This window comes from Linepithema humile, chromosome 4 (genome assembly GCF_040581485.1).
Source record: "Linepithema humile isolate Giens D197 chromosome 4, Lhum_UNIL_v1.0, whole genome shotgun sequence".
In the NCBI taxonomy this organism is placed as follows: domain Eukaryota; kingdom Metazoa; phylum Arthropoda; class Insecta; order Hymenoptera; family Formicidae; genus Linepithema; species Linepithema humile.
The window spans coordinates 4,373,896-4,399,309 of record NC_090131.1 but is presented as its reverse complement, the minus strand read 5'-3'; the positions used below and the strand labels follow the sequence as shown (position 1 = coordinate 4,399,309).

General features: G+C 39.5%; 1 protein-coding gene across 6 annotated transcripts in view; it reads right to left on the bottom strand.

Annotated features, from left to right (window-relative positions):
* LOC136999396 (glutamate receptor ionotropic, kainate 2-like) overlaps positions 1–25,414 on the bottom strand; it is a 157,724-nt gene that overhangs the window by 82,502 nt on the left and 49,808 nt on the right. For all 6 annotated transcript variants that reach the window (XM_067353353.1, XM_067353356.1, XM_067353358.1 and 3 more), the window contains exon 4: positions 8,893–9,144. In XM_067353353.1, the coding sequence (XP_067209454.1) occupies positions 8,893–9,144 (252 nt within the window). The remainder of the gene's footprint in view (positions 1–8,892; positions 9,145–25,414) is intronic.

The following is a 25,414-nucleotide window of genomic DNA, read 5'->3' as shown; positions in this document are numbered from 1 at the left end:
GTAGGGTTCTGTAGAGCGTGGAACGAGAAAAAAAAATTGTAAGTCAAACCGAGCACGGTGGTTATTCGACGATGAGGATAATTTCTCCGGGGAGTCCGAGGACGACCGCGCCTGCTCCCAGTGAGAGACGAGTTATTATATCGGCTTTTATACACTTTAATGACGGCCACTTACGATTGGCGCTCGAAACGTCAATATGCTCGTCTCGATACCGCGAAATATTGCGCTGAGTCGACGCGAGGAAAGGAAGCCGTCAGCGACTACTTTTGCTTCCACCTTTTTCGCTTCTCGCCTTGAGTGGATAGCGCGGTGACAGACGATCGAAATAATTGGAACGTCGGCTGTCTTAAACATGCGCATTTCAAAAAGATGGCCGAATGAATATTGGAGGCGCTCGAGCGGCGACCGTGGGATTCGATTTAGAAGTACTTTGAAATATTTGAAACGCTTTAGAATATAGATACGTTTTCGACTATGTAAAAGATACCCGGTGGCGTATTTAATGATATTCCGGGAGAGATAACTTCTCTTGCGGAACAATTACATTCTAAGAAAGAAGAAGAAAATGTAACAATCGCTTTTGTGTGAAGTTTCGCGTAAAAAGTTGCGTAGTTAATTCTCCGAAACTTACTACAATCTTATGCATGATATTCCAAAGAAAGGATATCTCTTAAGACAATCTCAAGGTCGTTTTAAACATAAAATCCCATAATAAATTAATAATAAAAAAACTGTAATAATAAAAATTAGCAATAAATTGTTATTAAATTTTCAATTATATATTAAATTTTCTAATTATTATCTTGCGAGATAATAAAAAGCAATCAATTTCATAAATCTATTGATTTCGTGTCAAGACCATCTCTATATTTGTCAGTCATATTGTTTTGTGAAAAATACAAACTACAAAAATCAAGAATTGCGAAAGCAAAAACCGAATTGGCGTTTGTTGTTCTTCCGGAGTACGATAACTGCTCTAAATGGACTTTAAAATAATAGTTGCCAAACACGAGGCGTGTTGAGTGCTTTAACAACCGTATATATCAGAATGCAGTATTTAAAAAATGTTATAACCCAATAACAATATAAAAATAAAACTTAGAAACATCCACAGAGTTGACTAAATAATTTTGTTTTGCAGAACGAATAAAGCGTCAAAGTTTCAAAGTCAAACGACGCGCGGTTCTAGGTATGTATGCGTTGTGTACGTCTATCGATTTTTTTTTTACTGCGCAACCCCTATCATTGGTAACACAATAAAACGCGTTGTAACGCCAAACATAACTATTTTGAGACGCGTGCCGTTACATTTTACGACAACGGCTCCGCTTTACTAGCGGGAGATAAATTTGCGGAATGTGCGAGATACACGCAAGGTTCTCGTTACCCGCGCCAAGAATTTCGAAAGAATCCACTGTTTTCGGAAGATTCGCTCATCCCATTTGGGCATCGCTGGCCAATGTGGAAGAAACGTCACAGAACTTCGGCGATCGTCGAGTTATTTGAAAAGTTTTCGAAGACTTTCGCCGTGTTTGGGCGGAATTCATAAAACGAGCTTCCTTTCTCTTGTTCTTTCTTCGCATGTGTTGTTGATCTAGCCGTTGTATAAAACATACACGCCTGACCGGACGCGTTGAGATGGGGAAGGTCGCTCATGAAATTCTCATTATAACAGAGAGAAGCGGTTCTTCCACGCGCTTCCTTGTAACGATACACCACGTGGTGAAATACCTGCGAAGGGATGTCCGCAAAATATGGCCGCGGTCGAGTGTAATTTTCGCGAACGTTTCGCTGCCCTCCTTGTAGATTTCTTCAACTTCCTCGTAATTACCGAACGGTCGGATCGTGCGAAGAATTTTATTCTCCGTGGGCAAAATCATTTAAAATACGTGGTTAAAATTGGAGAGGAAAAGCAGTGGGCTTGTTTGGTAAAATCTGGAAATACGTGAGGGAAATTATCAATTCCTCAACAATATTCGGGATACGTGAGAAAAATGACTCGTAGTCACTCGCGAGATTATATGAAACGCGTGAGAGAAATTACTGACGGTCGATTATACTTGAGGTATGCGATGGTGATGACAAACGCTTTTCTGAAAACTTATAATACGTAAAAATGAGAAGCTACGACAATCGAGAGACAATCTAAAGGATTGGATTCTGACATCATCGTAATATATGTCATGTATTGTGCGAAATATATATGGCGTGTCCCAAAATTCGCAAATCAAAATAGGAGAAAAGTGTTCAAAGTATTAAATAATAAATTTTTTATTCTAAACAATAGTTTTTGAAATAAAAAATTCCGCTATATCACTTTAACTTATGCGTTTATGCACTTTATTGCACTGTTTAAGATGTTGTATTGTACGTATTTTAGATGTTGAAGTTTTATTTGACTACGTTCGAAACACAGTTTTATAATTTAACACAGTTTTATAAGTTATAAATATATTTTATAGCTCACGGAAATACTGTTGGAGCTGTCACCTTCACCTTCGGTTATAAAAGTATAATACGACCACACCGCCTGGTTTTGACGGATCTCACATAAGAAGAATTTGACGTTTCACGCTTGAACTAGCGAACTTTACGAGACAAACCTACTTTAGAATAAGGAGAGAGTATCTTAAGCGAAATATATTTCACAGAAATAAAAAATGTTGAAAATACAAAGCGCATCTGCAGTATCAAAAAATTTAGCAAAAAATACTTTATGCTCGCATACAGCTAACATTAAAAATGTCATCAATATTTTATTACAATTCTTACTATTTTGAATATTGAAATATTCCGCCAACATTCAAACGTTTATTGTTGTTATTTGGAGTTTATTCGCGAAATACACCCACGAAATCCACTATTAACTGCAAACTACAAAAATTTCTCGATAAAAGTGCCGGCTGCCATAAAGAAAAATGAAAATATGCGAACAGAGAGACTTTACTACTTTTTTTTTTTCACTTTGCATTGAAATATAAAAATGCAGGGTCGCGGGTTCAACGTGACGATTCGTCCTTCCGCTAGCGACTCCATTATTCTGGAGGTTTCGCGAGGAATGCGAATGGTGAAGAACGGTGAGCGTGAAGAAGGGAATAGCGCGGAAAGAGGGACGCGGGGATGGCTGTTCGATGGGGTGAGGGAGTCTTGGAAGTTCCACAATGGCCTGTGATGGGCCAGGTTGAAGGTTCATTGGCGATTCTTGCAACGTAAGGACACGGAATCAGGTTGGCGGGTCTACGAAGCAGGCTCGAAACCGTTTCGGCCACTCGGTGTACTCTTTTTGCCTCTTCTTCGCGTGGAAAAAAGGACGAAAAGTGCTATCATCTCGCGGCGAAGCCGCTCTTTCTTTCTGTCATATTTCTTTCAAGAATGGACTGGAAATATTATACCGCAGAAAAATGAAAATCGACGCCGTGCTAACCGTGAAAAATTAATTCGCGCGCCGATTTCACCTCATGGTACTTCGATGGACTCTAGATGTAATTACGACGTCGGAATCTCGCTGCAGACTTCTCCTTGAATAATGGAAAGGAGCTGGAGCACATAATTCAGTGCGTATAAAGACCGCCGCGTGGAAGAATGTTCGCTTAATATCGCGTCATATTATCCCTGATATTATCTCGTCGTTATTTCAATCGGAAAGCTTCTCCAGCGTTTCATCAGCTGCGTACATATAATGCTCCGTTTGCAGAAATATTTTCAGAATATAACGTTTTAACGTAAATGTTTAATGAAACAATATAAAAATCTAACAGCGGATAACGGCAGAATATAATATTTAGAAAGCGATACTGTGTCTTGTTTTAATTTAAAAATAAAATAGAAAAATAGATTTCAAATTGAGAATAAATTCAAACGGTTGGAATAACATTTGTAAGCAATGCTTAGCCTGTTTCACAAGCGCCGTACATCATGACAATAGTTCTAAATCGTGTGTCTTACGACTGCGAAAGCAGACCCAGGCTAGCTCGCGCAACTATAATTTCCTTAGTTCGCTGTTAAACATCGCACAACTCTGTATATGCGGGGAACTTAACGTTGATATTACATCGTGCCACGGACACAGGGCTTCATTGTAAAGTCTATTCACTGTCTGCCGGCGAATTATGTAGAGCGCGTTTATTGTGCGAAGGTCTCTAACGCGCCGGCTTGATTTTGCTCATTCTGCGTGTGATATCTCTTTTAACCGTGTGTCAGTGGGAGAAACTAATTAAATTCGAGAAGATAAGTGCAAGCTCGGATGGATAAATGGGTTGCGAAAACGAGCGGTGTGATTTAGATGCGTGTCAAGTGGAATAATTCAGTGTTCGGTAATATTTTAATGAAAACTTTATATTAAAAAAGTTTTGCTAAAAGTGATCTATGTATTATATGACATTGTGAATATATATCGAAATTTAATACTTAAAAAAATCATTAATATTTCGGCCTTCATTTTTAAATTCCAAAACAAAATGTCTACAGAAAAATGCCTGAGAATTCTTACAAAAGCTCGAAATTCCTCGATACTCTGTACGTATTCTATGCGAAATTCCATTTTCGTTTGAAATTGCAGAAGAAGCAAAGGTGTTTGAACTTTTCGACGGAGAACTGAATTGACATTCTGCAGCAGTCTAGAGGCATACAAAGAATAACGATTAAGGCATTCTTCAAACGCCAATATCCGTGAGCACAGACATATTCGCACGCGAAACGCTTAAATATTTTGCAATGTTATATAAATAGATTGAATTAGGAATAAATTAAACAAATTTGGCTCTCGCGTAACGTATTGGAATGTATTTAAATTTTTCGCACAAGTTAAATTACTACGCGAGAAAAGGGAATTTGTCCGTCTGATTAGATAGGATGCAGCGATTCGAAAAACGCGTAAAGTGGATAGTAGTTGTTACTCGTTGAGCAAGTTTCCGCGTCGTCGTAGCAACTCCACTTCGACGGAAAACGAGTAAAGTAATCGTGAATCGATATCAGTGGCTCTCTAAACTACTCGAAAGTTAAAAGAGATCTAGTGCCACGCTGTCTGGTTGCCGGGATCACCGTGAAACTCGCAACGGCATTTACTCGAATGAGTTAAATAAGTCAATTTCGCAAACCAAAATCCGATGTCCATCTCTCGCCGTCAAAGGTGACTAAAAGATTTCATTCGGCAAAACTAAGCGACTTAATTTGTCTTAAATCCTCTTAAACTCAACAAAATATAATATGAGGTTTGACAAGTAAATTCAAAGAATGTTTCGTTCCTTAAAAACAATCAGTAGTATAGCTAACTTTGGCTAACTTGGAAGAAAAAGTACTACAGTTTCTCGTCCTCGTGTTTTGACAGAAAGCAATGACGGATACATTACAGCAAATGTGAAATTTTTAGTAAACTTTTAACAAAAGAGAAAATTAGATCCAGCAAAGTTTATAAGGGCTGAGCTAAAGGAGAGTGTAAAAAAAAGACGATATTTTTACGATATCAAAAACAGTAGTCACAAAAAGTGATCTCGAAAGATAAGTTTCAAGAATGTTATCAAACGTGAAAAAAATTTATCTTTGTGTATTGTACATAAAAAAACCTATTTTGGAAGTGAAAAAACCAATATAAAAGTCAATCGTCAATAAAGTACAAGAAGAAAAAAAAATTTATCGTCAGATTTCGTATAAGGATCGTCCTGCGATTTACACATGATCTTGCAGCGGTTGACACGATCGGGCGCAGCTTGATGCAAGAGTTTCCGGAATAAGGCCGTAACGTCGACAGTGAAACCACTCAAACGACAACGTCGCGACGATGTTCGATCCTGCAGGAAAGGCGAAATTCCTCGGAATGAATCGCGGGCTCGTAGCGGCAAACACGCTCGAGACGTGTACGATTTCACCGACCCGAATCTCTTACGCCTCGCGGATACATAACGCGCCGGAATTGAAAGTGTAGGAAACACGTAGATCCCGGAGTTCCGGTAAATCTCTCGAGGAATTCAGTCGTCGGGCCTGGAAGGAGGTGGGATGCGCGGGGGCGAACGCGGACGAGGGGCATCAGTAGGGGGTCACGGACGTTCTAATCGGCTTGTACGTGCACTTCCGCGCACCCTCACAAACAGCTAAGCTCGTTGTGGAAGGCGGTTAAGCTCGAGAGATGTTTTCATCGAAGGTGGTTAAATTCCAGGAAAATCCCGTGGAGGCGCGGAAATAAAATTATCGACAAGGGAGTAAAGTTGGATGGAAAAACTTGAGGTTGTTGTCGCTTCATTGGTTTAAATGTATTTGTCCATCGATAGTATCGTTGGACGTCGCCTCGTCACGCGTTTAATGTTTTTTATATCGCCGTGCGACATTATTGCTGCGCATTATATTTGAATGTCACTGAGGGAATTTGTACCATGTATAATTCGATTCGCTTAATTCCGTTGTCGTGTTTCATATCTGTTGGGACACAGGATACATAGCGCTATTTCATACGAATAAATTGTAGCATGCAAATTTTAATGCAAAAGGTTAATAATTATCGTGTATACAATTAAATTGAATTTATAGCATAGCCGAGCACAAAGTGAGATAGTAATTTTATAGTAATATTATTACAGCTGTCGCGCTTGCATTCAACAAACCAATGTTCTAATCTAGAACAATTACAAAGCTGCATTTACTTCTGTTAATTACTTATTAAAATTAACTGTTGATATTTACGAACTATTTTACTAGTTTGGCGGTATATTATTTAGTATAGTATATTATTTTACATCGCGTATTATGGTATATGTTATAATAAGTTATTTATTACACAAAATTATTATAATGTGTATTATAATAAATCTTATTTAAAGGACGAATAGAGAACAATTTCAGAAAACACGAAATTATTGTAATATGTATTATAATAATTTCGTGTTTTCTGAAATTGTACGCTCATCCTTTTCATTTAACGCTTCTTTATGCAATTATTCTCCTATTAAATGATGCTAGTAAGCAATTATCTCAATAATCGCAGCAATTTGTTTCGCGGCGAATTATGGACAACTGCAATTTGCAAAAAACCGCCTGCGGAGACGGAATGTCTTGTAAAATATTTCTTGCGACACGACAAATGTCTCTAGACGGCGGATTCGGCGACGATCTCGCAGAAGATCACGTATTGCAGCACGAACCGCAGTGAGGACTCACGTGCTGCGATGATCAGTCACAGGAATATTCCGGCGTCGTGGAACGCACATTTATAGCGCGCGATCCCTCTCTCGCATTGCTGCTAGTGCCGTTCCTAATTCAGCGCAAATCGCTTCCATCCGAAGGATCTGCCGACCACTCATCTCATCACTTGTTATTTCCGCCAAATTATGGGAGAGATAATTTAAGCGCGCATTGCAGTCTCGCTTTGCATAATTAATTCATACGTCTTTTGCCGGCGCGATAGAAATCCGGAATGCATCGAGAGAGTTGATTTCGCAACTACAATTTGCGTATGTTTGAAACTTCGAAAGAAGAAAAATGATTTAGAAAAGAAAAAAAAAATAAGATACCGACAAATCGCAGAAATTCGCCTTACTTTTGAAATTTTGTTAACTACACGATTTATATTAAAATATTTCACCAAATTATATTGAAATTTTTATCAAAATAAATTAAAGAAATTAATAATGTTCAAAGTTTTATTGTGATTATATATTTTCAAAATTTTCTGTCTAAAGTTTCTAAGTACATCTTAATCAGTTGCCGTGTACGTCGATAGAAGATAAATGTCCTATCCAAACTGGATAGGACAACGTTTTCGAACTATCTAGATTCGATTACACAAATTAATTAAAGCTATAGAACTAGCTTGTCGAAGCGATAGAATATTCTCTCTCAGAGAAAGCATCGGCGCTATTTCCGTGCTGAATCTTACAAGCTGTCTCTTGTCAAGCTGTGCTACTAACTTTTTATTCATTTTCACAACTACGCAAATGTGTCATTTCACGAGCAAATAGATATTTCATTGACCATCGCATATGCGGACTTTCATAAAAACTCGGTTTTATAATTCAATTCAGATATCAAATAACTTTGAAGTTAATTCTGTACTAACCAGAATAATTTCAAAAATGAAATAAAATTTAAATGTCCAGTTATTCGAGTTTTATTTAACTTGTAAAATACTCGCCTGCAGTACTTTCAAGGCAAAAAATATCGGGGACCGTATAAAAACTTCCTGTGTTCTTTGAAGAGAAAATACCATCTATTTAATTTCCGTTTGACTTTCACAAAACAAACGTAACGATTCACGATTGAAACATTGAAAGCGATTTGGAAGGAGGCAGTATTGTTCGTTCGCGCGCTCTCGACCATTTAATCCGTTAAGTAGTCATGAACTGTTCAGATCAGACAATAAAGTTATATATATATATTTTCTTTGTACGTCCTGAATAAAAAATTCGCTCCTGGCATATTTGCAATACCACGCGTTACTTATTTCCAATTATTGCATCAAAAATACTCTTCGAGCATTTTGTGTCGTTTCTATTTATTTATGAAACGTGCGATGCCATTAGCACGATGCTACGTTATGATAAAGCAGTAGTAAATATCCCGAAGAGTTTTATCGGGTGCAGAGTAAATTTTAACAAATGTTCTTGTATGTACCGGTAAATGCAAAAAGCTGTTTCCAGCTTTTCTCGTTTTCACGCAGCAGGTCTTTTATTTTTGCTTTAAGCATAGTTATTATTACGTCTATTAAACCAGCGCTGTTTCCAGCAAAGCAGAGCATTAAAATCGGAAATAACATAAATAAGCAACAAAAAACACTCAACTTTCATATGTTTCGTGCAAATTCATTAAAATGTGCTAAAGCCAGTCTCGTAGTTTATTACGATTATAAACGCATGAACAAGTGCTTTATGCGGAAAATAATGTGTAATTTAATTTGTCATCACTCACCGTAGTCGTCTTCGTAGATGATCGCCACCTTGGTCCAGTTGAGGAACTCCATCACGTCCTGATAAGCGGCATTGAGCAGATTTTGTGCGGGATAGAGATTAATGCTGAACTCTTTCGCCTCCGCGTCCAGGTCCAGCCTGACCTCGAGATGCGGGATATCGAGGGCGTCGCAGATGCTGTGAATGTGCTGGCCCAGAATCGGGTCCGAGGGTCCGAAAACCGCCTGTACGCCATACTTGACCTGCTGGCACGCTGCAACAAAAAGTGACGTGTCCATTTTAGCGAGCGCGGCTTTGGCAAATATATCTTACACGTAAAAAGATGCGTTTTTTTTTTTTTTTTTTTTTCAGCGAAAGGAAGCGTCTTGGCAGCAGATTTAATCGGCGGATCGGACCTCAACCGCATTACGGAACGCGATAACGTAACCTGGTTTTCTTGCAACGTGTTTACGGAGTGCCAATTTTAATTGTCCGACGGAAGATAGCGATGTTGTTTTTTCCCCCTCGTTATCAATCCACGATGTTCAATCGCGCGTTTCCTTACGCGATTAACGCTCCGCCGCCCATCCTCCCTCCCCGCCGTTCTCGCAGCGCGGAAAAAAAGGAAACTCCGATTAACTCGGAATTTCCGGCATGGCGATAATGCCGACATAATGATGCCGTGTCACGGCCGATAACTCCCCGGCGCGGCCAAGAACTCCGTGAACTGACACTAACGCAGCGTTAACGCCGCGCCAGACATAGAACATGAACGTACTACCACGGGCTGTCTCTTGTGCTGCTACTGCGGTTACTGCGCGAGCATAAGAGGGCCGATTGTTGTACGTGCAGAATGACCGAAGCCGGTACATGCTGGCAACACCCGCCGGGGTTATCTCCGACAAGTTCTAAGTGTTGGTGCACGTCCGGCCAGGGTTAGACAACCGACCAAACCAAGTTACCGAGGCACCGCTTCTAACCGTCCATAGGAACAAACCTGCCCCACCTTCTTGCCCCTTTCTCTCCCTTCCCCCCTCTCTCTCCCTCTCCCCCCTCTCTCTCTCTCTCTCTCTCTCTCTCTCTCTCTCTCTCCGGGCGCCGGTTGTGTCCTTACGTTGGCAAGTTAATTTACGGTGTCGCGCGGACGGAAATCGATTTCCTCAAGCGCACCGCACTCCGGAATTGCGCGTCTAGGCAACAAGACAGCGTTAGTTAGATCAAGTGCCACGAATAGTGAATTCCGGTAAACGCGAGCGCTTGCAAATCGCCGACGAGTCACGGTGACAATTGTTACACGAGACGCTGCGAGGAATTGCGGTGCCGACAAATCGAATATGCGCGTGTAGCGAACTAATGATGCGGCGAGCAGAAGTTAGAGGCAAATGGTTTTCCCTATACATCGTACAACTTGTCATTCGACGTGCAAGCGCGGCGAAATCCGCGAGCGTTTGAATTACGGAAAACTTTTCTCGCGCGAAATTAACGCGATGTCCGACGACGCTAAACAAATACTGGACACCCGCCTGCGGCCAGCAGTTACCAACGATCTCTTAGCGGGGTCCGAATATGTTGGGTCATTTCATGCCGGCCGATTAAGCCTGCCTCGTCCAGTTACCTCCGATTATCACAAGAGAACAGTGGAAAAGATCAACGGCAAGTTGGGAGCCGGCGAGTAATGGCCTCTCGCGCAGCGAGATAATGGGTTTTCGAGGTTCCATTATCATTCCACGCTACGGCAACGATATCGTAGTCATTATACGCGGATTACAACAATCTGGACAGTTTCGTTCTTTATTGCGCATCGTTTCTAATGGCACAACCGGTCGCGATTAATACAACGCCGCAGAGAAGGATGCGATTAAAATCTCATCTCGGACAGCGATATTTCGTTATTGTTTTGATTTCGAATTAATTTAAATATGATTATCGATCGAATTAATCAGAATGGAATATAAGTAAGATGGAGTTTGGTCGTGGAATTTTGCATTTCGGAGTACTTGTAAAGAAAAATCCTTTTATCACTCTGATATAAAACTTCGATAAATGCCATTGGTTCGATCTATCTGAAAATACCCGGAGACGAGCACGATGAAATTGCGAGACTCGTAAAACTGTGAGCTTTGGAATTGCGAAGGAATGTTTTATCCGCACGTACATAAATGCATTTATTTAATTTACAGCGCGCCCGATATATCGATTCGACGACCTATATATATATATAATATATATTTTCCACGCGGTTTATTGTATTGCTCCAACTCCATTCGGCATTGAATTTGCGTGGATTATTGAGCTATAGACAAGTATGCGAAAATCGCTGAGACCAAAATAAACTTCCAGCCGACTCGTGCTGGCACTCAAAGCGCAAAGCGTGGAAAAATCAAGTTGCCTGTAAACGAGTCTCCCTCTCTCGAAAGCAAACGAGGTTTAATTCGTTGCTTAATGGGGTGATCGTTAGCTTGGCAAATGCTCTCTTGCGCGTTCTCTCTCTCTCTCTCTCTCTCTCTCTCTCTCTTCCTCTCTTTCTCATCTCTTTCATTCAAGCACTTCGCCGTAGCTCTCCAATAACTTTCAGCAAAGTGGATTTATAATAAATCGAATTCCATCTAATCTCCGCTTGTTTTTTTCTCCTTAATGTATGCATACGCGGTATATCGTTTTCTTTTTTTAATATTCGTATAATCGATTTCTTTTCAATCTGATCGTTATTCTGACGCTGGTAAGAGCGGACAGTTGCGTGGTAAAGAAATAAAGTACACGTTTGAGAATAGAAGCGTGCAACAAGCGCACACGGAAAGATTGCAGCGGTAAAAGCGGACTATAAAAACCAAGAGATTTCTTGATCGTTAGCGTAGAACAAATGCGCTTCTTCTTTATAAAGGGTGTTCCAAAGGGTGAGCCACTGTATGTTCTTTCAACTACAAATTCTTTGGCGAACTTGTAGTCAATTTAACCATTGCGGAAATGTCGATTTTTTATTTTGATATTCTGCCCACTAACGAAAACCTCTCCGAACGAACGGTTCTTTAACAAAACCTTTAATAAATCGCATTTTATTTGCTCTCGGCCCTTTTTATATTAAACGACATTTTGTTTATTTTTTTAATATCCGCACTCGATTTCCTTTCAATCCAGCCGCGTCCCGCTATTGTCAAGAGATGGAAAGAAAGAAACGTCGGGCAGAGCGGCACGATGGGAATAGAGATGAGAGCAGATGGGACAGAAAGCGGAAAGTAAAGGGACGTTAGTGGGTAGTTGAATAGCAAGGAAATAAAATGCACGTCGAAAAATGGAAGCGGACAACTGCTGCAGGCGGGCAGAAAAGATGTAATGGTGAATATAACACTGAAATATAAGAACCAAAGAGACGTACAAGAAATAACGCGATGATGCCCGATCCATCAACTTTTCTTTCGCAAGTTCTTTCTTTTCGTTTTGTTATACCTTTCCGCCTTTTGACATTGACGTCTATATTACGTTTCATAAGGAACAGTTGTGTAATTCGTGCAAGGATATATAAATACGCAATTATTAATAAAGGTTTATAACCGTTCGTGGTCATATTGAATTTTTTGCATCGATATCCATCGTTTCACCTTTTTCCTGCGTACCTAATTTTTAATAGGAAACGCTGCACCAAAGTGCTTTATGATATCGGTCAATTTTTTTATATAGGAGAACAATCGTTTTAAAAGCGTTGTCGATATCTCTGTATAGTACCGTTCTCCATCGCGCAGGAAATCATATTGAAGTTCGCACAAAGAACTTGAGTTCTTCTTACAAAGACAAGATTTCAAGAGTTTCAAGAGTCTCAAAAATTCATTCTCCAGCTTTTAATTTTTTTTAATTTTCAATATTAATCAATGGCAAAATTGCGCCTTTTTTCTTCTTAATTATTACAAAGAAGAAACAAGTGGTCCAGGAAACAACGACTAAAAAATATTGATAAAGTAAGGAGACAGGTACGTATAATCTACCACAAAAATGAATATCGCTTCCGCACATAGTCACTTGAGCGGAAATATCGAACTCGTTGCGGCGAATATGCTTCACGTGCGATTCGATGTTCCACCAGCAGAAAAAAATTTGTTTCTCCACGTAGCTCTATGCCGTTTATGTGCACACACATATTTCTCGCGCGATACATTGCACGATTGAAACGATATATAAGTTTGACGTTTTATTGCTTTTGCGCCAGGTATCCTACCTACTAAGAGACACTCGAAGGATATAAACCGAAATAGGAAAACGTGGAAATATCTTTGACATTATTTTCTAGCCTGTGCCGAACGAAACAGTGATCACAATTTCGACGTTTTAAGGTCGCCGATATTATTTCTGTAATTATCTTTGGTAAACAATAATGCTCAAACGTTTCAGAATACAAAGAAAATATATTTACATTTTCTCTGACATATAAAAAAGTGGCATATTTTGAAGAAATTGAAATTTTTCAAACTGTTTGGAAAATTCAAACGTACACTGTTTAGCAAAAAATTTAACGCATTTTAAAACGCCTTTCCAATAAATTCAAATACGATATTATGGAGATTTGTAGATTTAAGTGATACAAAGTGATTACTGATCTTCGAATTGAATTGATCAAATCAAACGTATTGCCTTGCAGTTTCTCTTAGATATTAGTTGCGTTTCTGAATTTCCCGATGCAACTTCGCCGCAACGCCACTTCATTACTGTGAATCTAATTTGATGCTGCCCTGCTAGCAGTCAATTGCACAGTCCGCCTCGATTGATCCGGAGACTATGCATAGTCGAGTAGCCCGAATACACTTGCCCACTTGAGTTCATGTTAGTAATTACATCATCGCCGGCCACAGGACTTTAAAGGGCCAATTAAGCGGCGCCTTATTGATTCTCGAGTAAAGCTCGTCGACGAATCGCGGTTGCGGCGAGAAGCCCCGAAGTGAAAAATTCCATTTGCCGAACATAGTTAGATCAAACACATTATCTGGCTTTACTCACAATCAGTTTTATTTAACGGAAGCTGTGCGCGTTAGTTATATCGGTCCCCACTCATAAATCCCGCTACCCCTCGACGATTCGACGATATTTATCTTATCTTAAACGCGCGAATTCGAGGAAGTTGTCGAACACCAGCTCGATAAGCTCGAGATGTTCTATCCCGGAGGATCCATAATACGGAACGACTCTCCGCTTTCAGACTGAAATTCTAAGTTACGTTTGTAATGGCCAGACAGATCCGATATCATTGCACGAAGGACATTGTTGCCGGTCCTTATTTCAAGGACAGAGTCTCTGGTCTCTAGGCGGTAGTAAATTGGCAAGCGGGATCGATAGCAGCGCGGAGGGGAAGGATGGCGCGTATTTTCGCAAACGCGGAGCGGCGAGGGGTCGGAGGGGGCTCCGGAAGCGCGACGGGAAAGAGAAGGCGAAAGCGAGTAGTGGAGTCAAGCCAGCCAGTCAGCCAGCCAATCGTATCTGAATTTGTTTACGACGACGGTACGCTGTCGAAAAAGTTTCTGTGGCTGACGTCAACGTCGTCCACGAGAAATACGAAAGTTAACCCCCCTTTTAACGGAGCTCCCTGCCGGAGTCAGCTCGGCATTATAGCGAAGACGCCGCCCGCCACCTCTCGCTCGCCGCTTTTGCTGACAGTTCAGTGAAAATCAATCATATTTCGAGAGGGCCGAAGATGGCTCGGCTCCTCCTACGATCGGGATCATCCGCGGCGAGGTCGCCGAACGCCCGGTCCATTTCGGCTAAGTCCGAGTACGCGAGGATAAACCCGTCGATCGATGGGCAAATGAAACGCGCGGAGATCCGCGGCGATCAAGGATAACGTTCGTCCAGTTGCACAAAAGACAGGATTCGTACCATGATTCGTACGTCTTTCTGAGAACTTTTGTGCAATAAATCGGAAGGAAGGAGCGCCGCCGCGGCGCACAATGAGCCCCGAAAGGGCTATCGCGCGCGCGCGCTCTTTTCCCAACATGCTCGAGAGGCGCCCATTCTACTCGCGCGGCCTGCTCGCCACCGAAAACCGACCGACCGAGATTGTCGCGAGAACCTCTGATACGTTATGAGCTTGGCCGCCGGCCACGAGAATTATCTCCCCCCTCGCTCGTCCGTGCCAATGGCGCTCGCGGTGATGAATCTAACAAGGCGACTTTGCTATCTGGAGGTGAGCGTGGCTCGGCGCTCTTCTTAATTTCGCGAGCAGTGAGCGAGATAAGACAGACTGCGTTTAAATCAATGGCGCGAGAATGTCGGAGATAAAGTCCGACGCTGTAGACGCGAGCGTAAAAACGGGTCATTACGCGCGATTATGCCGCTTCTTACGTCACGCAGCCCTTCGCGAGCCCCGCGCCAGCTACCACTTAAGTATCGCGCCGCCCTGTAATCAGGCTGATTAGCATTTTATATGAACCAATCTCACATCGAACGTGCAGAATCGGCGTTAATAAATGAGTCATTAAGCGGAGCGGTGGTGTGAATCAGTGATAAAATCGTAGCTCTGAAGGGTTAAAGTGTCAGAATTACTAATCGAAAGTGTGCGATATACGAGCCGTCCGATTTAATTTTATGGTTTCACGCTTAAGAGATGATAAAATTAACAATCGCTTTCGAGAACAGACTCTCTCGCTTTTTGCTTCTGAAATTACGACGCAATATTTTAGAAATATTAACGCAACTCGTTGCAATCCTTACGAGGAGAAGAAATAGGACTGAATTATTACGCGGGGAGGGAGAGGGGGGGGGGGAAGGAAATGCGAACAGCCGGACTTAGACTCATAATTATTCCGTGCTCGTAAAAAGGTCTTGCCGGGTCATTGCCAAGGCATTCTCTCGAGACGCAGTAGATTTAAACTGCTGTGAAGGAAAGTGTCTCTCCAGTTCCTTGCCAAGAGGGAGCTGGCGAGAGACCTGTGTGATATATCGATATCGATGTTGTCGCTTAGCAACGATAATAATCTCGGTGTAGTGTGACATCGGATCTCTTTCCAGAGAACCAACACCCCACTTTGTCAAAATATCACTCTTGTACCGTACTTCATTATGCCATCAAAAATCTCTTATATGTACATATGTAATATGATTATTGTAAAGTACGCAGTATCATTTCATTCCATATCGGATATCAATATTACGCATCTCTTATCCTTTCCCTTCCGCGCATTTCGTGCTTCGCGAACTCGCGGGAGAGAAATTTTTCAGTAAAGTGGATCAGAAGCACCTCTTTACGCCGCGCAGTATATTTGCTTGCAATTATAGACGAAATAACATTACATACTCTGCTCTCTTTCTTTACTTTTTTGTTAGTTCGCCCTACGCACAAGGATCGTCGTCAACAGAGATTTATTCGTTTGAGTATTTATAGTTCGACGAACTCGAGCCTCTTGGAAATCTACTCGAAAGAGTTGTAAAACGCAAGGAGTTCTCGTATAGCGACCTGTACGAATATTCTCGCAGTTAGCAAACTTCCGTTTCCCAAAGAGTAACTCGGAGGCGTATTATTTTACGGTGGCTGGCGCATAACAAGCAGCCTTATTGGCGGCAACCGCTCTCCTTTATATTCTTTTATGTTATCGCATATACCGGCAGGTGAAACAACCGAGTGCATCGGGCATCCCCGTAAAACTAGTCACGCTAATTGACTTTGCAACTTTTCGCGAGAACGGTCTTTCCGGTAACTTTCAACTTTGACGGCGTCTTGCAAAGCGCGGCGGACACTTCTTTCTCAGGCACCGACGACGCTCGAATCTCCAACGACGGGTCAGAGATCGCGGCTCGTTAAAATTTCAAAGTACCTTCCTCACGCCTTGTGTTCGGCGCGAATATGGACCGTCGTTGTTTCACCCTCCTTCCGCCAATTACTACTTATTGTTAGACATTAATTGGTAGTAATTATGAATTCTTAATCTAGTTCAGCTGTTTCGGCGCAATCGAGTAGATATTGTCGACGGAAAGTTCGCAATATTTCTTTTTTTACGATAAATTTCAGGATATATAAAAATTGTGAAATATTTCCCGCAATTTTTGCGCGAAATTTATTGAAAGAGAAAATGTTAATATATTCTTTGCCTGTGACAGTCCGGATTATCGCTGAAAATACGCCGCAACGTGTAAGCAACATTTTTCAGAGTAAATAACAAATATATATGCTCAGCAAATACAGGATTTTTAATAAATATGTATACATAAATACCAGATAGATAGACGTAATCGATTTAAATAATAAATAATTGAATTAAAAATTATAAAATTATAATGATTAAAACAAATAAATCTTAATTAACACAAATGCGTGTGTATCCATAAATTTGTTTTATTAGTTATTTATAGTTTGATTTATATTAATAAATATAAATATGCTCAAATATAGAATTAATCAATAAGCTTGACCAAATACTTTAGGTCGCACAAATCCATTATTTATATGTATATTGCAACCATCTATAGATTGTAATAGTTATATATTGTGACACATTATACGCTTTTGCATTGCTTAATATTTGCAGTGCAAATAATGTCACAATGATAAAATTCAAATTTCAGAACGTAAGTAAATATGAAAACAGAATCATAGATGATTAATTTTGGCTATGCTAATACAGATGTAATTATATTTGGACGTACATACGCATGTAGTTTTTGACTTTAATATTGTTAACTATTACTAACTAACAGGAATGTTCCACATAATTCAATATGTACTTTAATATTGCAGCATGTGGTTATATTAAAATATTGAATGTTAGCCTACTGTTTGTATTTCTTATTCATGATAGGTGAAAAAACGTACGTAACTAAAAATTAATTAGCATAGTATTTGTATAGAATACATTTAATAGTGCTTGAAGTAATGTTTTAAAGTTTTTTTGTTTAGAATTAATTGAATAATAAGATAGCAAATGTAAAAGAATATTAAATATTTTCCACGTATTTTTGTTGAGAATTTGCGTGTATTGTCAAAACATAATTTGCAAATTTTTTTACTTACGAGTCGTTTAAATTAAAAAAATTGTTTTAGTATCTAATATGTATTGCATTTGTATGAAATGCATATTTTTCAATGCATATCAATTATATTACTAAAATTTTCAGTGCAAATTTGCATCTATTTGAAAATCTTCAAATAAATCTTTAAATGCTTCAGAAAAAAGTGCAAATGTTTTGAAAATAAAGACACAAACGATTTGTGAATATTTTACAGCTATTAATCACATTTTTTTTATATTTCAGTTATGTGTGTTACGTGCCTTTATGTCTTTGAAAATATTTATTATGCTTGGTAATTTTATGTTAAGTTATTTTTCATTTAAAAGTTTAATCAGTCTTCCATTATTTGTGCCAAGTATAGCCATAAAATCTAAAATTGGCAAACTTTCAGTGCAAATTTGCATCTATTTAAAAATCTTCAAATAAATCTTTAAATGCTTCGGGAAAAAAGTGCAAATATTTTGGAAATAAAAACACATATGATTGATACAGACGATTTGTTAATATTTTACAGCTATTAATCACATTTTCTATATTTAAATTATTTGTATCATGTGCCTTTACTTTGGGAATATTTATTATACTTGGTAATTTTATGGTAAGTTATTTTTCATTTACAAGTTCAATCAGTCTTCCATTATTTACGTCACGTCAAAGCGTAGCCATAAAGACTAAAATTGGCAAACTTTCGCGATAGTATCACTGTCACGTATGAGAGCTCTCTATGCGTTGTGCACATAAATTAATATTGCAATAAAGCAATAATAGAAAATAAATATAATGGTCGGACGGAATAATGCGTTAACATACATACATACACATACACACACATACACACACGGATCTTATAAATTCGGCGAAGATCTAAAGGCCGCGCAATGTCTAACGATAGCGTCGGCGGTACTTTCTGACTTTTTTTATATCGGCGGTATTTTTTGATCTTTTTCATCGTGGGTAAATTTAAAAACAACAATCTTTGTCGGCATATTGTTGATGTCACCTTATGTATATGAACCAATAGGAGTTCAGAACCAATCAGAAGCCGAATCCAAGAAACCTAGCTTGGAAAGGCTAAATTATGATTCAATACTGTTCTGCCCGAGCTTGACGACGGTTCTATAGCTAGACTATTTTCGAAAAGTTCATACGATCAAAGTAAAGCAAAAAATCGATACCGAGTGTGTGTGTGTGCATATCTATAACAATAAACACGCGACTCAAGACGATTCGTCTAGGCGTTGTCGCGGTTCGTCCGACCACCAGGACTCAGGGCGAAAGATATAACGCCCCTAGGCGAGGTCCATGCGACTCAGGGCGTTCGAAGGCCCCTAAGCGTCGTCGCAAAACATTAGTGTGTGTCAAGTCCATGCGACTCAGGGCGTTCGAAGGCCCCTAAGCGTCGTCGCAAACATTAGTGTGTGTAAAAAACCACAAAACTGTATTATCTCAGAACGTGAATCAATAAACTAAATTTTTATATGCGGAATCACAGTGTGAATATATTCTATCCCTGCTGACACATAACAATCACTACTCTTAAACTTTCATCAGCTTGAACAACTTACACTCAAAAAAATGATCTTGCAATAATAGCTAAAATTTTCTAGGTGTAAAAAATTAACTAAAACAGATAAATGATTAGCAACTGTTGTGATATTGCATATGTAATTACTTAATCAGTTTAGATGACAGAAACAGAATATATATCTGTATTGTTTGTGAACTTTAAAAAGAAAGTTTCTCTAAAGCGCCTATCTATATAAGATCAATCACGTGTTAGATCATGCAATGAATAACATTTAGCAATGGTACCTAAATTTTTCAGAAGCTATTGCTAGAACATTATTGCTATAAATTCTATATGTGACAAACAATGTTTTCACAGATACGAAAAATAGCGATACATTCTTGTTGCGATATCTAGAAATCTAGCTACATCAGTGAAATATTTTTTTGAGTGTACCATCTGCTAGAACATACTACTCATCGAATTTCGGTAAGATCGATAGATTTCTTAAGAAACTTTCATCGTAAAATATCAACGTCCATCACCGATCAAACATATTCAAAGAGACACCGTACAAATTCACATATTTATTCGCTGGTATAATAATATTTGAATCCAAGCAATTCAGTAATGCAACAGGTGGCTATGTAAACGATCTATTAAACGATTCATTTCTAGCAGCAATGGTAAAATATTTTAAGTAAAGAATGAGAGTTTTCTTCCATTGATCAAATATTTCCTATAAAGATCTGTCCCTTACAATATTAAAAAAAAAAGGAAAAACTTAAAAGCGATTTTGGGGAAAATTCTAAAATTTTGAAGATATGTAGAAAATTTGCGTGTACAAAATAATAAATAAAAGTAAGAAAAAATTCGTTTGATACAAGTTTTCCAAATTAAAAATTATAATCACATCAATGTCCCTGGTAACTTTTTTATGTTCTTTTAATATTTTTAATATAAAACGCAATTTTCACGATCATGTATTTTGTATCTAATCCGTGCACTTTGTACCCATTAAACGTTCAGATACTTCAAATACTCAACAAACGAATCAGCATTGCAGTAACGACAGAGACAAAGGTGCCTTGTTTCGGGGGAACAATGTATGTAAGGATGTCGAGCGTTTGTTGGTCCTCTTTTCAGTACCCTTAACGAGGAGTTGAGCACCGGTCTGTCCTTTGATGTCGGCAATTCTCCCGACGGATCCCGAACCATCAGCTTCGTTCAATCAGAGTAATTGCGCGTTAAATCTCTTTGCTCGCCATTGAATCAATTTTGCACCATCCCGTGCAGCTACGTATATCCCTGTCGTTACAGTGTTTCTCCGTAACTTGCTTCTCACGCGCGAGTTGAATGCTATTCGATTAGTCAGCCGAGGAGAACGGGAGATTTAACCGCCGTTGACCCGTTCGTTTAAAAGAATAGCGCCATTCTCATATATCATTATCGAGACACAATATGATATATAAACAATGCTTTTGCACGACGTAGCACACTTTTCAGTACTTACAAAGTGTAAAGTGTTTTAGCGATTGTTTGTTAAAAAAGATTCACTTAAGCAAAATCAAATAATTCCTAAAATCAATAACTATACTACCAATATTCATATACGTTATAGCATATGCATGTCGAATTAAAATTGAGAAAGCTAGCACCGCGTACATAATGATATTATACTGACTTAAGTGAATGCGGACTGACGCCTGGACGGTTTAAATCTCCTAGCAAAGTGCGACGAAGCTTTCAAGGCTCTTGCCATTCCGCGGCGGGGGAAAAAAATTTCCTCAGGGCAAATTCCCAACTGAATTTGTTAGAGCAACGGCGAGACGCGGTGTTCCTTCTCTCTATTCCGCATGTCTGCGTGCAGCCGCACGACTCAAGGCGTCTGCTTCGTTTCTGTCGATATTGGTTTCGCGCGGTGTATCGCGCTAGTTTGCGTTTCCTTCCGTTTGGGCTCCTCTCTATTTTGCCAACTCGCGCCGCCTCTTTTCGCCTCACTCTGCTTTTCCGTCTTCTTTAGCTTCCTAACCTCACCCTCTGCGTCTGCCACCCTTGCGCTTTTTCCCAACACGGAGTATTTCCGCGTCAAAATGAAACTGGCTAGCGAAAAGGATGCCGAATGAAAGAAGTGAAGAGAAACGAAATTTGAAGAAGCATCAATAAAACGACTCGCGATTTCCGCTTTCCGCCGTCGGAAGTGCGGTTTGATAACGTCTCCGCAGATCAATGCAAATGCAAACTTGCTTTGTGCTTGCGGCACAAGAAAAAGAGCAATTGTGAAACACAACACTGTCAAACAATCGCAAAAGTAAATGTCGCTAAACTAAAAGAAAGTAAATTAAAAGCGTGCAAAGTAAATTTGTGCTAAGCGCTTGACAATGGTCAAAAAATATCTTTAGATAAATAGATGAAATCAAATCAAATCTTGTAAATTCGACAAATATGACAGTTCTTACGCGATTTTTCTATCGCAGAATAGACGAGCGGGACAGAAATTTCACGGAAAGAGAATTGTACCATCTCGATTTTGAAAAGCGACGCGCACGTGCATCATCGACAGAAGCGTGGCGGAAAACGCAGATTAAGATTGAAATATGGTCGTAAGTCTTTTATTCTGCTGTCGGTATTATACCTCGGGATTTATTTACAAGCGGCGGTAAATCCGCCTCCGCGACAGCAAGAAAAATTCGGAGCCGAATCGATAAGCATATCTTCCGAGAGGATTTCCGATACAAAAAAAGAACAAGAAAAAAGTAACGCAACGGGATGCAGCAAATAACCGAGCGGACGATTTTGATCGGAAATGAATTTTTCCGTGATTCTCCGACGGCGGGATAAATCGCAAACGCGGAAAAATCATAACTCGTATTGATTCCCATGTCGCGCGCGCGCACGCGTGTGTGTGTGTGTGCGTGCGTTCGCGCGCATTCGGATGCGCCTTCGTACTCCGATTATTCGACCGACGCAATCGTAACCGTCCTCACGCCACGCGCAAAGTTTAAATTGTTGAGCAAGCAGCGGTCTGCGTCGTTCCGAAACTACGCTCGCTCTCAGAAGATTAAACTGAAAGTCAAATCCGCGGTGTTTGCTGTGGCATCTATTATTTGCAGATTGCAGATTTCACGCGACGGCGTGTTCGATGTTTATAGCGTACGAAAGATAGGGACGAAAATAAAAGCATCCGCCAGCTAAGAATGAGCAAAGAATCCGCCTCTGACAAATGAATTTTTACATTCAACGGCGATGATGCTACCAGACTTCGTTCAGCCATTATAGTTTTCTTATTTTTCTCGGTGAAGTAGATTTTACGAAACTTTTGTGTGCCAATACAGCTTTGTCTGGCTCGTGATACATTATTCTTTTGTACGCACATATTAATATTGTACATGTTCGTTATTAAAATAATATTGTATTTTTATATTCAGCGAAAAAGTAGCCAACGTTTTTAATTAATTCCATTTTTTGATTAATTTTTACATTTCAAACTTCATTTGATGAAAATTTCAAATTTATCTGAATATCAAATCTTATCAGTTCATTTGTGCAAAAATACCGCCAGCTTATCTAAGTCACGCTGGTGACCGTAATGTTCACGATGATTCAAGTTCCTGTCAGCCATGAAAATCCTAAAATAGCTCCTGGTCGAGTTCAGCTTAAGCGTGTACATAGCAGTGACCGAGAAACCCTCGCATCGGAGATCGAAGATCGAGAGCACTACCGTATGAAGAAGACCGCTTGTAAGCGGAATCGGGAGCGACCTCGTCGGGAGAAACCCTCGAACACGCGACATGACGCAGCGCTAACGCTGGGTCTCCTCTATCCGGCAACTTCGGAAATTACGTGTTTATGTTACGTAAAGTTTGCTTTGAACTTCGGCAGCGTCTTCGTTAGCGAACACCGTATCGATCATTCCTTTGCAAAAATTCTAACCAACGGATAATTTGCAAAATTAAGGGAACTTAGCACATCAAGCTACAGAAATACAAACTGATGATAAAATCTTATTTCTCAATTAACTTGAAATAAGAATTCAGATTCGTTAATAGAATAAGTGAAAAATATTACAATAAGAAAGAAACGACGGAAGAAACGAGAGTTCGCTGCAAATCAATTATGTTATGAATATTTCATTTCGTGCGTTTCGACGCATACTTTGCATCTACAATTTCTTATACCGCATCGTTTTTAGCCGCGCCCATACATAATCCAACCCCGTCGCCACGGTCCGCATAATCTTTGGCACAACTACTGAAAGTAAGAGACCGCTATCAGAGAGATGAGAGGAAGCTTTCCGTGTAATGCATGTAAAGAGCTCGGCAAAGAACGAGTCCACAGTCTGGTACTAACTTGTCACGTTGCCCTAACACGGCATCGTTTGTATAAGTGTACGCACATAAAGGACTGAGGCGCGTAACCATGTAAAGGAGCGACGTAAAGACGTGATGACGGCACGGCAAGCGAGACCGAAGCTGGGCGCGATCGTTGCTGCAACAAAATAGCGTTATCTGGCGGCAAAAGCACACGGTTCTTTAGATTTTTACGGTTATATGCGTACGTGGGCCACGGCGCTGGTTATCGGGCTTCCTGCGCGGTGCATCGCGCGCTAGTACTTTCATAAAGACACTATTTGAAAGTGTCGTATCGATATTTCCGAATCGTCAAAGAGCACATTTTTCGTTAATTCACAAAATTTCGTATTTAAATTTTACTGAACAGATAAGCATGCTAGGCGCACCATTTATTCCTTTAATTACAAAGAAATATATACGTACTATAACTATATTTTTAATAAAAATAATATTATAATATCAGCATTACTTATGTTATTATACCATCGTTATTGTCGCAATTTACAATACTATATACGTTATTTAACACTTTACCTACCGGCGCTGTCGACACACTAGTCTATTAATAGGCTTCTGTTAGGTAAAGTGTTAATACAAGTTTTGTTATTCATGTAAACATTGGTTAAATTTGTGATTAGGTTGTTACATAAATATAAAGTGTAGAATAATTGAATAATAAATAATCGGACTATATTTCGAGTGAGCATTTATATTAAACCAGTAGAGTTGCGTTTTTTGACTGACAAGATAATTTAAACAAAGGATTCGGAAAGATATCAATATTCAAACAAGACAGTTTGAATATTTTCTGTAAAACAAAAAAAAATATCTAACTACACTAACTGCAAGTCGTAAATGTGCAAAAATTAATGAAACTGTTAAGCAAAAGAATTTATGTGTGTTGTTCGGTTTCTCTTTTAAATGTAATACACATTAACCTTCTTAAGATAAGAACTAAGTATGCAATTTTCGCAATGACAACCGCTCAATACGAAGTAATTTTTACACATAATTTACGATTTACGATTAGTGCAGGTATTTTTTATATTTTATAGAAAATATTCAAAGTGTCTTGTTTGAATCTTGATACCTTTTCGAATTCTTTGTTTAAATCTTTTTTAAAACAAGTCAGTGAAAAGTCGCTGTTATTCATGATGGCATAAGTGGCGAGCTATGACGGATTGATTTCGAGAGAAGTGGTTTCCTGCCCCAGTAGTTCACACAATGCATATGTACATATATTCTATCGATCCACCTGACAATTCCGAGGCTTGAATTCGCCAATGTTACGGACACGAAAGTTTCTCCGGTCGCATGCAATTGAAAGCTTACATGTATTGCAGTATTGTTCGAAGAGAGTTTTGGCGTCGCTTTACCCGATTTAACGCCGTCACAAAGTGACGATGTATACAAAGTGTTCCGCACTAATCGCACCACACGCTAACGGCACACTCTTGAGATCATTTGAGATGAAAATCCTAATACCAAAATGTCGAGGTTACAATAATTTTTTAATGAGAAGCATTTAGAGTTAACCAATCAAGTTGCTCCGAACTTGCGCGCTCAGGCACGGTTGTAAACAAAGAAAAAAAGAACGAATCGATATCCGAAGATATCCTTATTACATATCCTGCCAGCACTGTACGTGAAAGAGACGTTCCATTTTGGTCACAAAGTCACAAAAATATGATACGTCTTTCGCA